This window comes from Serinus canaria, chromosome W (genome assembly GCF_022539315.1).
Source record: "Serinus canaria isolate serCan28SL12 chromosome W, serCan2020, whole genome shotgun sequence".
In the NCBI taxonomy this organism is placed as follows: domain Eukaryota; kingdom Metazoa; phylum Chordata; class Aves; order Passeriformes; family Fringillidae; genus Serinus; species Serinus canaria.
In genome coordinates, this window is record NC_066342.1 from 1,097,605 (window position 1) to 1,111,841 (window position 14,237).

A 14,237-nucleotide genomic window follows, 5' to 3' on the forward strand; every position below is an offset into this window, starting at 1 on the left:
ATAGTAGTTATGATAGGCTAGAGATAATAGTTAAGGTATAGATTGGTTCTACTGTATTAAGATGCTCAGCAAAGTATATAATGCATTGTAACCAAAACCAAAGGGTCTCCAGGCCTGCCTGCAGCTGGAGCTGACAGCTGTAGGCACAGGCTCTGTCGCCCACGACCCTGGACTGCTGTAACATCTTGGATGTAATAAACTGCATTTTGAAGAGCTGCCTGGAGTCCCGCATCCCTCATTTTGGCTCTTACAGCTTTGAGGAGACCTTAGAGCACCTTCCAATGCCTAAAGGGGGCTTAAAAAAATAGTCATTTTTACATGGGCAGATAGTAATAGGACAAGTGGGAATAGTTTTAAACTAAAAGAGAGGAGATTTTGATTAGATGTCAGGAAGAAATTCTTCCTTGCAAGGGTGGTGAGGCCCTGGCACAGGTTGACCAGAGAAACTGTGGCTGTCCCATCCCTGAAGTGTTCAAGGCTAGGTTGGATGGGGCTGGAAGCAACCTGGTCTAATGGAAGGTGTCCCTGCCCATGGCAGGGGGTTAGAACCAGATGAGCTTTAAGGTCCCTTTCAGCCCAGGCCATTCTGGGATTCTATTAAAAGCAGAAACAAAATTATTAATCTCTGCTGGAGACTCTCTTCAGCCCAAGATTAATAACTGAAACTGCAAGCAACTCACATACCAATACAGAGCCAAGAATGTTAGCAGCCCAATTTGACAGTTAACCCATGACAAACCAAACAGCTTCCCAGCACAGCTTTCAGAATTCTGTGGGTACCAACTGGTTCTCAAGTGTATACATACCATCAACAATCAGTGTGATATCTGTAAACTGGTCCTGCTCACGTTGTTCATTGAGTCTATCCAAAATAACTTTATAGTGTTCGGGGAATTCCTGGATACATTCCATAATTTCTTCAGCTTCCATGGCAAAAGGATTAGTCTGCAAAAGATGTGGTAGGACAGTAAGAATACTGTGCCACTTAGAAAGTACTATGCACAGTCAGCTTATTATACAGACATGAACTAACTAGCACTTTTCAGAAACTAAAAAAACAATGGAAACATCAAACTGTCTTGGTAACAGGTTTACCTGATTTTTGCTGTCAGGTAGGAAACATGAGGGTTAATGAAGTATGGCTTTATTTATACACAGTTTATAAACATTTTTTTTTCACTTTCCTCCAAGAAATTCCTTTTGGTGGGGGGAGGGAGTGCCACGACCTGCCTTCTTGAGAGGAGACAATTTCAGAATGCTTCCTCCTAACTTGTCTCAAACCGTAACAGCATGAAAAAACAGTCAAAGTTCGTAAATGCATTTCTTTATTCTACAAATTCAGCAAGGACCCACCTCTCTCAAAGCAAATACTCCACAGCTAACTATTCTCCATCTTGGCAACATAATGTCATAATCTTTATAGTTACTTCTTGCAATTTTATCAATCCTCTTTGTGAAAGAATGGTTCTAAAATTTTTTGTACTCAAGTCACATTTTGTATCTAGTAAACACAAGATGTTTACTTCCTTTAAATAAGGATGTAATAAAACAACACTTTTCAGCTTCTGGGTACAGAGGAGTGTCCAGGGATTTAAAGTGCTGTCACACCCAGGAGCAAAGAGCTTCTTATTCACCCAGGCTTCTTACACTTCTCCCCCTACAAGGTGAAATACTCTTTGCCAACTTTTAAAAGAGACATATAGGCTTGTAATCTCATGGCTATTCCTCCCTTACTTATACAACAAACATAGCTGGAGGTGGGAGTTGCAGAGATCCTCAAACTTCAAAAAGTTTAGCAGAAGTCTGTGCCTGTGGATGAGACACAGAGGGTGTGCTGCTGATGCAAAAGAGTCTCTGGAGAGAGTTCAAACGCTTCAATGAAAGGATTTCAAAAATTAACTCTGGGAAAAATTACTTCAGATCTGTGCAGCAGCACTCATCTTCAACTTCCACATTCACATGGCTCACACTGAGAATGCCACAGAAAAAGCAAAGACATTTCAAAGTCACATTAATGCAGAAACTTTGTTTCTTGTCATAGTCTAACTCACTTTGAAGAACATATGGTTTCTGAAAGAAGATGGTAATTAGGCTTGAATGACTTTTATAGTGAAGGGTATGTCTCAAATTCCCTTATTTTTGTATTTAGTATGGACAAAAGGAAGAAAGTTAGGAGAACTGCTAGTATCAAACCAAAAGTTGAATATAGAGATGGAAAATTAAGGTGTGGCTAAGAAGCAGTTTTCTTAAGACTGCTAGAAGAAACTAGATAGCAAGTGTTCCCTAACTTGTGCAGATTTTTTGCATGTGACTGGAATTGAAAAGTCCTGAGCTGATGCCACCATGCTTGATAACACCCCTGAGCAGATGTGTAAATTCTACCTTGCTTCCAACAAACACATACTGAAGAGGAATTACCTGGTTATGATAAAAGTAAAGTTATTGTCAGACATCAGATAAAATAAATTGTGGAAGTCCTATTTTTACCGCAAAACCCACTTTCTTGCATCTCAGAAAAACTGTCCCATGGAGAAATCATTTTGCCAAGAGATGGAAAAGAGCAGAAGCAACAGCTTATGGAAGTCTAGTTCTATCTGCTATCACTGCTTTGCCAAGCACATGCTGAAATACATATCAGGATCTTGTGAGGGCAAAAGAGAAAGTGAGGTTGAAGGAAAGGAAAGCTGCTGCCTTCACCTCATCTTTAATGATGGCTCTAAGACAGATGATCAGCATCTTTCTTCCATCCATCATTCCATAAAGTTTCATGTAGAAAGTTGTCAGCCATTTACTTCACTGTTTAATTTTCTTACACACTTTTGACATATTGTACATTGATAGATGACTTGCAGTTAAAAGTGTAATTCCCTAAAAGTTAAACCAAACAAAATTTCAAGCTCAAATCTCATTATTTCCACCTATCCAGAATTTACTTCCAAAATGTGCTTATAGGATCTTACAATCCCAAAATAACAGAGCAAGCCCCTAATCCAAGAAATTTTTAAAAGTTTCAGTCTCTCAGAACACTAAAAATCACAAATAAAAACCAACTTATGATAGATAATTTATTGTCCTGAATTAACACAAGACTAGTAAAAAAAGTGAATTTATCGCCCATCTAAATACAGTTGCAGCATTCATTTAATCTTCTCATTTCAAACTCAGTGGTATTGCAGAAGCCCAACAGAACAGCATATGTTCAATGAAAGCATGACTACTTTGGAGCAAGAAGTGAAGTGCAGTCCTCAGAGAAAAACCAAGATACCAAGGAAGGCAGACAGAAGTGATCCAAGTAGACACTTAGATGCAGACTCGTTTATGAGTGATGAAAACTGGATTAATTCAGTTATTTAAGTGGATTTTTCAGTAGACCCAGTTGACTACTGACTTAACCTTATTAACTTCTGACACTAGATGCATCTCAATATGCACACAATTCGCAATTTTTTTCTCATAAATCTACCTCAATAAAGCCTTCTTATTACTTCCACACTCCTGGACTTCAACAGGAACTCCTCTTATTTCAGGCACAAGACATTTGTTTTCTTTGTCTATATGTATTGTATGCAAATGCAGGCAGGCAAAGCAGACAACAGAACAGCAGACTGAGCACTGGCCAAACCCCTGCCATCTCATTGTAGCCACATCAGGAAAAGAAAATGAGGGGTGTTTGGTGGGTAACAGCAGTAGTTGCTTGAAAATAACACAGACATGAGAATTTCTTATGCACTTTTCTATTTATTTTTATTCAAAGATAGCAACCACAGAGTAAGGACACAAGCCAGCCCCTCAGTTCCCTCTCAATCACATACAAGGACTCGCTATCGCTAAGACAGAGGTGACCAAGGCACCCACGTCCTGACAAAGCAGAGCAGGGCATACGTTGGGGTGTCGCACTTTCAAGGGGCAGGAGAAGCCTCACGTTGTCCATAGCAGCTGAGAGGCAGAACTGCGGCCCGTCGCCAAAACCCCTTGTAGTTCCCGCCGGCTCGAGTCAGCGCGAAGCTCTCGAAAGCGAGGCCGAGGCCCAGCCCTGTCAAAGCCCCTCACAGCCCCGCGGACCGCCGCAGCCCCACTGGCGGGCGCTGACAGAAATCTGCGCGAACCCCGCCAATCGTAAGGCGGCAGCAGAGCCCGCCTCAGGCGGAGAAGCAAATGTGCGTCCGCCGAGTCTCAGAAGCCGCAGAAGGCCTAATGAGTGCTAAGTGCCTGCCGGGCACGGGCACGGGCACGGGCATTCCGAGAGAGGTGTGCGCAACCACCGGCAGACGCAAGTATCCCACAAGGGCTCCCCTGAGGAAGGGACCCAACCAGTGCCGGCCCGAACCATGCGTTTAGCACACCGCCACCTCATTAGTCGTTATTACGTCATCAAAGGGCGCATTAAATCGATTCCTTTTCAATTCCCGGCTGGGTCACACTCTGGAGGCAGTTCTGCTGGGTAACTCACCGTAAGGAGCCCCTCACCCTGACGCGCTCGCTTTGCCGTTACTGCTTCCTGCTCCCCTGCACGGTGGAAAGCAGGGCAGGCGCCGGCCAATCGCTACTCGCATTCCCGGCCTGCACAGCGTGCGGAAGTGACGGTAGGGCCACCTTTCACACGACAGGGTGCGCAGGTAGTGAGGGACGTGGTTCGACTGCTCGGAGCATCCTGAGAGTTGTAGTATGGGATGTGTGCGTGTGTCAGCACCGTATGGCTGCGGGTGGGTAGCGGCCGTTGGGGGTGGCTGACGTTGCCGTGAGGCGCCGCAGCCGGCCGGGTTGAGCCTGGGAACGGCGGGGGGAGGGGGCAGGGGGGCTACTTCCCCTAGGATTGGCCCGCTTCCGTGTCGCTAGCTCTCTCCGCAGGGGAGCAGGTAGTGATGATATAAAATTTCAATAGCCAAACCGAAATTTATTTTTTATATTTTATTTAAAAGAAAGCAAGCAAACAGCGCTGGGTGGCTGGGGAGTCACCGCTCCACTCACGGCACACGCCACTTACAAGTTCGGTAAAGTATATATACTGGTTTTAAGCCTACAAAGCATTTTCCAGTGTGCTTGTGTTAGTCCAAATCAGCAAATATCAGTAAGCTGGGATCAGCAATTTCATAATCTTTCCAGGTGGTTGTTGGCTTCCGGTCCTGCTCGTGGTCGTCTGGAGGGAGACCCTTCACCAGTGTCTGCTAAATAATTTTAGTCTCATACAAGTGCATCAAGCTTTTTATTATACATAAGCATTTAGTCGCTTTGTTGCAATATCCCTTAGCTTTACCACAGCTTCCTCTATGTTATTCTAAGCATCAGTCGTTTTTACCACCTTATCTCTTTACTCTACTATACTTCTATTTTTTTTTTTTTTTTTTTTGTTCAATGCTTTATTTGGCTATTCGGTCAGAAAGTTTCAAAACCGTTCTTTGTAGTTATCCCAGGGAACGTGTCCACTTTCGACACAGCAGATATACAAGCATTTGCTGATTCCATTGCCAATTGACACGAATCACAAAAACACTTTTCACAGTGCCCACGCGGGGTGGGGTAGCCACGGGAACTAGAGGCTCCGACTGTTATTTCGCACAGTCCCAGTCCTGAGCTGCTGGTGCTCTTCTGGGTGTTCAGTCCAGAGCAGGTTTAAACAGGTCTAAAGAAAAGAGAAAAAAAACCCCACAGTCCAGGGAACTTCTTTGCCTCAGCTAGCTAAAACTAACTAAAACAAAGGAGAGCTCTGTCCCGCTGTCTGTCCATCCACAGACAACGCAGTCCAGGAGCAGGAATGTGGAGGAGTGAGTGCAGTGTTTGAAAACAAACTGCGCGCTTCTTCTCTCCCCCCCCCCTTCACTCTCTGGAACAAGTCTTAAAGGTGCAAAACTTATTATTCAGCATAAACAGAGCAAGACAAGGGGGGATAAAAGCATCATATAGTCAACCCAGGACAGAGTCCTAGCGCTGGCGGGTGGCCATTGCACCTGGCAGGGTGATTGGCTATGGGAGGGGTATTGACTGTTCCACCCGTGGGAGGAACACGGATGCTTTCCGAACATGAAAGAAAAATGCAGTTTAATTCATCATTAGGATAAGATTAAACACCGTCTTTTTTTTCCCTGGCCTAAAGTCTCTACGTTTGCCAGTTTCATAAATAAACCAAGTACGTGCAAATTACTTGTAACCAAAGTGTTGGCAATAATTGACTGCCTTTACTGTGTTACAGAAATTATACATGCTAACCACCATAACAGGGTTCAATTCTAGGTTTCTGCTGAATCAATAAGTCAAAAGGAACTTCTATGTAGTCCTTTTTATTAATAACACTATAGCTTAAGGTAGATGTTTCTGAAGAAGGACCTCAAACAAAAAAAAAAATCCCTGGGCAATTATACCCTTATAATCTCAATTCCCCACCCCTCATGCAACAGTTCAGACCAGTAATAATATTAGGGTCTTGTGTCTTCTGGTTCTTCGCTGTGAGAAACGAAGCCCACTCAGTTAAAATTTAAAGAAAATTTAATAAGGAACAATAATGGACAAAGTCAACAAAGCAAAAGGATCAGTGCTGGGTGCTTAGCTGCAGCCAGAGGCATGCCAGTCAACATAGCAAAACCCCCTACATACCCTGGGTATTGCATCAGCCAAATACATATTTACAAACGGTTATACATATTCAAACATTTTAACATAGTTCCTCCTCCATCCTGCCTTTTTGGAGCATGTGCAGTTGTCCTAGTCATGGTCATTTATTACTTTTTGATACATTTAACAGGTTTCAATTCCTTGATTGATTAAATGTTAACATTACAACAACTCTTCACCAACACTGGTATCACAACACAACATTTGCATTAAAAGAACTAAATTTAGCAAAACTTCTTTTACAAAAGTCAACATTATAAAACACATAGTATTCACTCTAAGAATTGTGAAAGCCAACACTAATATATTTATCACAATCCCTCCTCTTCCTTTTCATAAATCATTTGGCTTGAGCAATAATTCTTATTTTTAACTTTGGTGATATGCTCATGTTTTTCATAAATCACTTAAGCTTCTTCGAATGGGTCCTTTGTTTTGTCTTGCTTCTTTAACACTTTTATCTTTTGTGCTGTTATGGATATAGCCAATTTTGGGTCCATAGGCATCGCCACTACTGGCATATCTTGGACTACGCTGGTGATTAGCTGAATAAAACATTGAATCAGACAAGGAAGAAATAATAAACCAGCTGCTGCACATAAGAGGAAGAAGCTTAGCTTTTTCCACCATTCCATTCCCAATAAATTGTCCTACCAACTGGCTTCTAGTATCGATTCCTATTTCTGGACCGGGACGTGAGCTATTTTTCTGATATCCTTGGCTATATCCAAGACGTCATCCCCGTTACCATCTATTTTCAAACAAAAGTCGGATGTATTAAATTTTCCACAGACACCCCCTTCTTCTGCTAATAAGTAGTCTAAGGCCAACCTATTCTGGTACACTACAGTTCTTGTTTGCCTTTGTTGGTTTGATATGAATTCCAGTGTTAGAGGAGTTTTGTTAGTTATTATTTCTACAACTGCTTGGAGTCTTATGACTTAGCATATAAATTGGGGTTTGGTATTCCCAACTCCCATCTTGTGCCCATGTGGCTGGCGCATACATTTCCAATATTTGTTCCGGAGGCCATTTCTCATTCCCCCATTTTTGAGATCCTCCAATTAATTCCCTTTTATTTCTTTTCAAGGCTTCATAAACTGGTACCCCTAAGTCATCCCCATCCTGCCCCGGTAAAAGAAAAAAATCCTGGCTGTATAATTCCCAGAGTACAACTCCCTTTCCACCAGGAGGACGGGTACTTTTGGATAAACTCTTTTCCCACATATTCAGAATAGGCCATCTGGCATTCTCCAATAATCGTTACTCTGTTGATGTATATTTTCCCAAAATTTGGATATCTCTAGGATTTCAGAATAGGGATTCTTGCCTCTATCATTACACAGAAAAAGTCCAGCTTCATTATTGTATTCACAGTTTTTATTAGTTTTTCTCTGGGCCCAGTACACTGTTGGTTCTTTGGGGACACACCATGTAAAAGTCCCATTACTGACTTTTTATCTCTTACAGGGGGTACTTCCTACTCTATTAAGAAAAATTTTCCCAGTGTGCCAAAGGCACTCTTCTCCTATCACTGTTGAACTCAAGATCCACCCTTCTAGTTGGTTCTCCACTCTTATATTTGTTCGGTTCCATTTAAGGAGTTCAACAGGGCCTAGGCTACCGCCTTTCCATGGCCATTCCTCTGTTGTTATGGGCCCCCCACAAACCCAACAGTTGGTTACGTTTAGTTCTCTACTTAATCTTTCCCCCAAATCCACAAGCAGGTTTTTCCCTAGTCTAGGGATTTCTATTTCTTTTTCCAATTGATGTTTGAGTTTTGTATACAAATCTTCATATGGGGTTGACCTGGGGTTAGATTGCTGTATTTGCTTTGTCATCTTGCTTACTATCTGTTCTTTTACCAAATCCTGGACTTAACCCCTGAGAGCAATTTTAAAGCAAACCCATCTTTCACCGTTTGGGCATTTACTTCCCAGCCTTTGACCACCTTGTCCTAAGTTTTCTGCAACCCAGAATATCTGCCCATTCTGTGTACAGGTTTCTAATTTGGATGAGTCATAACAGTATCTGTTGATGTGGGTGTGAGCAGTGAAAAAAGAACCTTGGGTTTTTCCTAAGTAAAGCAATTGGTAGCACTTATGACATGGATTTGCTTGAAGTCCAAAAGGGAAAAGACAAAAAAGGAGTAACAGACAAAAAAAGAATAACAGAGGTCCAGTATAGCTTCTACCCCCACCTCCAATGCCTATGGGGTTGCTACCCATAGCAGGTGTATATGATCTTGGCGGTGAGTACAGTGGCCAACTTGGTCTTGCCCTCTATTTTCTTGTCACTCTCTTTTTGCTAATTTCCAGGTAAATCACTTTTTGCACTTTTGTATTGTGGTTTTTCCACTGTTCCTCAGGTACTTCGTGATTTGCAGAAAAAAAACCTCCACAACTTGTAAAAGTTGTAAAGCCGGTATGATTTATTTCAGTACTGGACACATGCTCCCCAAGGACATGCGCACCCCCAGAAATTCCCAAGTCTACTTTATCCCCTAACCTGTTGTATATGCATAAAAGACATATGCATATGCATTAAACTGTCTTATAAATTTTATGAGCCTGCGCAGTTCTTCAGTCACATAGTTGTAATGTGGTGTTTATAACCCAGATTCAGTTTTTCTGTCTGCTTCAGTCTCAAGGTCAGCGAGAGGCGGGGGGGGGGGGGGGGGGGGGGGGGGGGGGGGGGCTTTCTATCTTTCTTCAGCTTGAATGGTTGAATTCCTTTCTAAGTAGTCTTGCATCTCCTTTGTTCTCTCTGCAGGCCTTTTGTGAACACCCAAGGTAAAAGACTAAACAAAAAAATCCAAAATTTACTTAGTACAAATTTCTACGATAATAGATGTCTCTTAATGCTTTGCCATGTACATTTGATAAGGAGGTCAACACCACTACTTGTTGTAGTATTCTCCAATTCCAAATTAGCACTATAAAAGATAACCCTAAACCCACCCCAGCTAATATCAATAAAACTACAATGGGGTGACACAACATATTGAAAATCCCAGTTGCAGTTGGTGACCATCCAAAGATTACATCCCACCAATTATGATCTGCATCCTGTTTTATTTTTTGCAGAATTCTGCCTATTTCTTTTGTATTATGATGGACTTTAATTAGAGTATTTTCTCCGCTTTTCTGGATCTTCTTCAAAATCTCATTTAGGTCTTGTGTTTAATTAATTGTCTTACTAATGTAAGATCCATTCCAATAGGAGTAGGTGATAGCCTTTGATACATTGTGTGATTGTTTCTGATCAGCTGGTGGGATTTCACTGGTGCCAAATATGAAAAATCACACCTGATAATCTTAACAAAATTACAAATACAAAAATTAGAATGATTTTTACTAGGTAAAACTACACTGTTGTTATTGATTTCTACAAAAGTACAAGCAGTCCTTAAGCATACACAACTTTTACCACTGTATACAAGCAGTTTTCTGATTAGTGACTGGATGAATCTTGAAGTGGCAAATACTTTGTTCAGTGTCAAGACACACATCTTGAGCATCAATAGTGTTGCTTTCACAGATGAATCCTAGTTGTTCCCAGGTAACACAAGATTCTAAGTTTACTGTTTGCCACTTCTTATTCATCTTTCGTGCCCACACTCTATGTTCCAAAGGATAAAGCACCGTTTTCTCATGGTTTAATCCTAGTGCAATGATGGGGTGAATAACATAAACAGTGGCATTACGTAGAGTAAGTACAAAGGCAGTGGCCACATTAGAAGCAGAATCGTAGGTAAAATTTACCATAGTCCACCAAGATTGGAACTTTCTTTCAAAATCAATCACATTATCCCAAACAATATTTTGGATCTCAACTGGAAAATCACTTTCACCCTCTTTCTGTATGATCAAGGCTGCTGTTGCTTGCATCCATAACTGTGCTTGTATACAACTGAAAGCTAAGTGTAGCAGACACAGGGCCAGCTACGGCTCCGTGGAGGGAGGTTTAGAGGTAGGTATTTGCTGAGTCATAGGAATTGAACCAGGAGTCCTCACTCTGGTCCTCCTTATCTCTCTGTGACCCCATAGGCCAGTTTCCCTAACCTTTACAATTGGTCAGTTTTCAATCCTCCCTAACCCTATAAAAGGGGCTGTCTCGGCCCATTCCTTTAGAAGAGCTGTTATCGGACCCTTCACGAGACCCTCAGAATAAACCATTGTGGAATTTTCTGAAGCCGCCTTCTCCTCTCTCATTTCGTCTGCCTTCCAGAAGCCACGGCCAGCCACAGCCCCTACGAGCAAGCTAAGAGCTGAAACCATAAAAGAGCTGATTTCACTGAGAGCTGATAATCACTAAGCTTGCTAGGGGCCACGGCTGTGCCGCAGTCTGGCCTAGGGCACCCCAGCCTCCAGAGGGCTGAGGTATCTGGCCTTGAGACTGCTTGCCTGGGGCGCTTACCCTATGGGGAACCAGCTATCCGGCTAAGAAGCTAGCCCCTGTGGCTTCATTATTTTACAGCTAAGGACGCATTATCTTGAACTATACTAAGTGCGTCTACTATCAACTTGTGGTCTTGGTCCCCAGCCTTTTCTCATTTTGGTAGCACTTTTGAAATTTGCCACTGACTAGTTCCTAATGCCAATAAAGATGACTGCAGGGGCTGTTTTAGTTTTGTTAGATCACTTGTTGCAGTGGCCAGCTTGTTCATTAATATTTCTGAGTCAATTCTGTTTAAAACTCCCAATCCTGTCTCTAATATCCCAGTTAAATCCCTTCTTATTCTGTTCCTGAGGTGTATTTGTTTTTGTAACCGCATTGTCCAGCCCTCAAAGGATGTCCTCAGGAAAGAGGAGCAGGATGGTTTGATTTCTGATATGTTGATTTGTATCAGTAATTCGACACATTTGAGAGACCACTCTGGATTAAACAACAGTTGTTGTTGACCCATATTCTTTATTATGTATGGGCTTATTTCATAGACCTTAGGTTCAAGTTTGGTTTGGGTTTGAGTTGCTTGAGTACTGGTGTGAGTTGAATGAGGTTCTGTTGTTGTAAGAGATCTTAATCTATTTTAAATCTCAGCTATTTTAAATTTGAATGAGATCCCAATAATATCATGAGCCCAGAGACAGGTCACCTCTACAGGCTGTATTAATGTGAAATTATACCAACAGCCTGATTTACTTGGGCCATTATAAACCTCTTGGTTTATGTATGTATGTAGGAAAAGCTGAAACACTAATTTGATTTGCTCTCTCATGGTCCCATTGATCATCCGGCATCCTACCCTGATTTCTTTTCCTTTGATCCCTTGAAGTGTTCACAGTCACTGTTCTTGCCACTCCTGCTTCCCATATACCCGACTCCCATGCATTACCACAGTTGATAGGTTTAAATATTTTATATCAGAATGTTTTCCCATGGATCTAGTGTACCCAATAAAAGCTTGGAACCAAGGCTATTCAACATTGTTTTGGATAGAGGTACCTTCTAATTCTAAGACTTCAATTTCAATTACACACAGAACAATTCTGCAAATGAAATTACTAACTACTCCTGGCTGCAGTATACTCATTTTGCCCAAGTAAGTTTTAGTTTCAGTTCATTGTCTCCCAGTGTCACTTTCCAAGGGGCTTCTGGGGCCTTCTTCACTTGAGAGTGGTGGATCAAGGCACTCTGCTCCTTGATCTTAATTGTGGTGAAAATGGTGAGAAGCACCTGGAATGGCCCTTCCCACTGTGGTTCCAAAGTTTTTATGTTAGAAACTTAGCATATACATAATCCCTAGGCTATATGTTATGCACTGGTCCATCTGGCTCCCTGCTCCGAGTTCCAGCCACGTTTTTCAATTTTACTTAAAGCCACCATATATGTGGCCAATATCACCTCTCTGATGTGTGTAGACATCCCCTTTTGTATTCCATATGGTCTTCCATAAAGCATTTTAAAGGAACTCAACCTTTCTTTGGCTCTAGGTTTAGTTTGAATTCACAACAATGCCAGTGGAAGAGCTTGGGGCCAATTTGTTGCTTAATCAAATGGTTCATTTTTTCCACCTGGCCATTCGATTGGGGGTGGTATGGAGTTTGAAGTTCTCAATCCATGCCTAGGTGGCTACTAATCTGTTGCACTATCCTGGAAAAGAAACGTGATCCTCTATCTCAGGACATCATGGCTGGAACTCTGAAGCATGGTATTATTTCTTGTAAATAATACCCTGGTCACCTCCCGAGCCTTAACAGTCCTGGTGGGGAATGCTTCTGGCCACCCTGAAAATGTATCTGTCAATACCAATAAATACCGATAGCCCCCTTTCCTTGGGAGTTCTGAAAAGTCAATTTGCCACTGCTGTCCTGGTCCATGGCCCTTCCCAATCTGACCAAGTTTTGGCTTGGGGGAATTCTTGGGGTTAGTCTGGAGGCAAAGATCACACTGTCGGGTCACTTGAGTAATAGTGGCATATAAATTCCTGGTAATGATTCTTTCAATCAGGTAGGTGTTCAGGGCATCAACTCCCCAGTGTGCTTTCTGGTGCTTCTCCCTTATTAGTGACCACAACAAATGGGAAGGGATTACTAGCTTCTTGTTTATAGTAGCCCACCCCTCTTTGTCATATATCACTTCTTAATCTTGGATTAACTTTCTGTTTTTATTCTGGCTTACCTTCAAGGGCCATCTGGAATTAGGGCCCCCTCAGTGGGAATCTCACCTTTTGCTGCTTCTTTTGCCTCTGTCCGCCAGACCATTTCCTTCCTCCAATTCTGAGCTCACTCTCTGGTATGCTTTGATATGCAATCTCAGGTAGCTGGACAGCTTCTAACAGTTTTATTCTTTCTTGTGCATCCAAATTGCTCCGTGTGCATGTACAACCTCAAATGCATACCTTGAGTTTGCCAGTTCTCTGACTTTTGTACAGAGGTGTTTATTGATAGCAGTCTAGACTGTTATCTCTCTGCAGGTGGTGACAGCATACCTAGCATGTCTCTTTCCACTGATGTCATAACTACTCCCATTGGTGAACCAGGTCTTTGCATTATCCTTCAAATCCAGATGGTTGGAGTAGGTGGTCTCGATAGCTTCCAGGCAATCATGGATCACTGGTTCTCCTGTATCCCACTGAGAAAAGAAGCTGGGTTCACAGAGTTAGTGACTACAATCTCTAGATCATCTTCTTCTACCATTATGGCTTGGTACTTCAGGAATCTTTGTGGGGAAAGCCAGTGTCTGCCTTTTACTTCCAGCACTGCAGACACTGTATGGGACCCTAGTAGAGTCATCTTCTTGCCTAGGGTGAACCTGTGTGCTTCCTTTCGGTCTTGCCTTAGAGTTCTTTGCCTAGCATTGACCTCGTAAGTCAGGTAGGTGACTGTTGGCTTCACTGTCTGAGCCTTTTTCTGAGGTACTCTATACCCTTGTAAACCCAAAAAAAGTTCAGGAGGCTTACCATCTAATCTACACATGCCTCTTGGGTTCGGGTAGTTATCAGGAGGTTGTCTATATACTGCAGCAGCTGTCCTTCCTCTGATGGAGCTTCCCAGGACTATAGATCTCTTGCAGGTTGTTCTCTGAATATCTTAGGGCTGTTGTTAAACCTTGGGGCAATATCATCTATGTGAGCTGAGTCTTACGCCCACTCTTGGGATTTGCCCATTTGAAGGCAAAAATCTTCT

At 42.3% G+C, this 14,237-nt stretch overlaps 2 protein-coding genes across 4 annotated transcripts in view; both read right to left on the minus strand.

The window, feature by feature from the left end:
• Nucleotides 1–4,681, minus strand: part of LOC103824902 (zinc finger protein 131-like) — a 54,055-nt gene extending 49,374 nt beyond the window's left edge. For all 3 annotated transcript variants that reach the window (XM_050986358.1, XM_050986357.1, XM_050986356.1), the window contains exons 1-2: nt 4,451–4,681; nt 807–945 (exon numbers count right to left, since the gene is read on the minus strand). In XM_050986358.1, the coding sequence (XP_050842315.1) occupies nt 807–930 (124 nt within the window). In that variant the 5' untranslated portion in view covers nt 931–945; nt 4,451–4,681. The remainder of the gene's footprint in view (nt 1–806; nt 946–4,450) is intronic.
• The window catches only part of LOC127060973 (uncharacterized), a 959,777-nt gene that overhangs the window by 904,993 nt on the left and 40,547 nt on the right, over nt 1–14,237 (minus strand). The gene's annotated exons all lie outside the window — the stretch shown is intronic.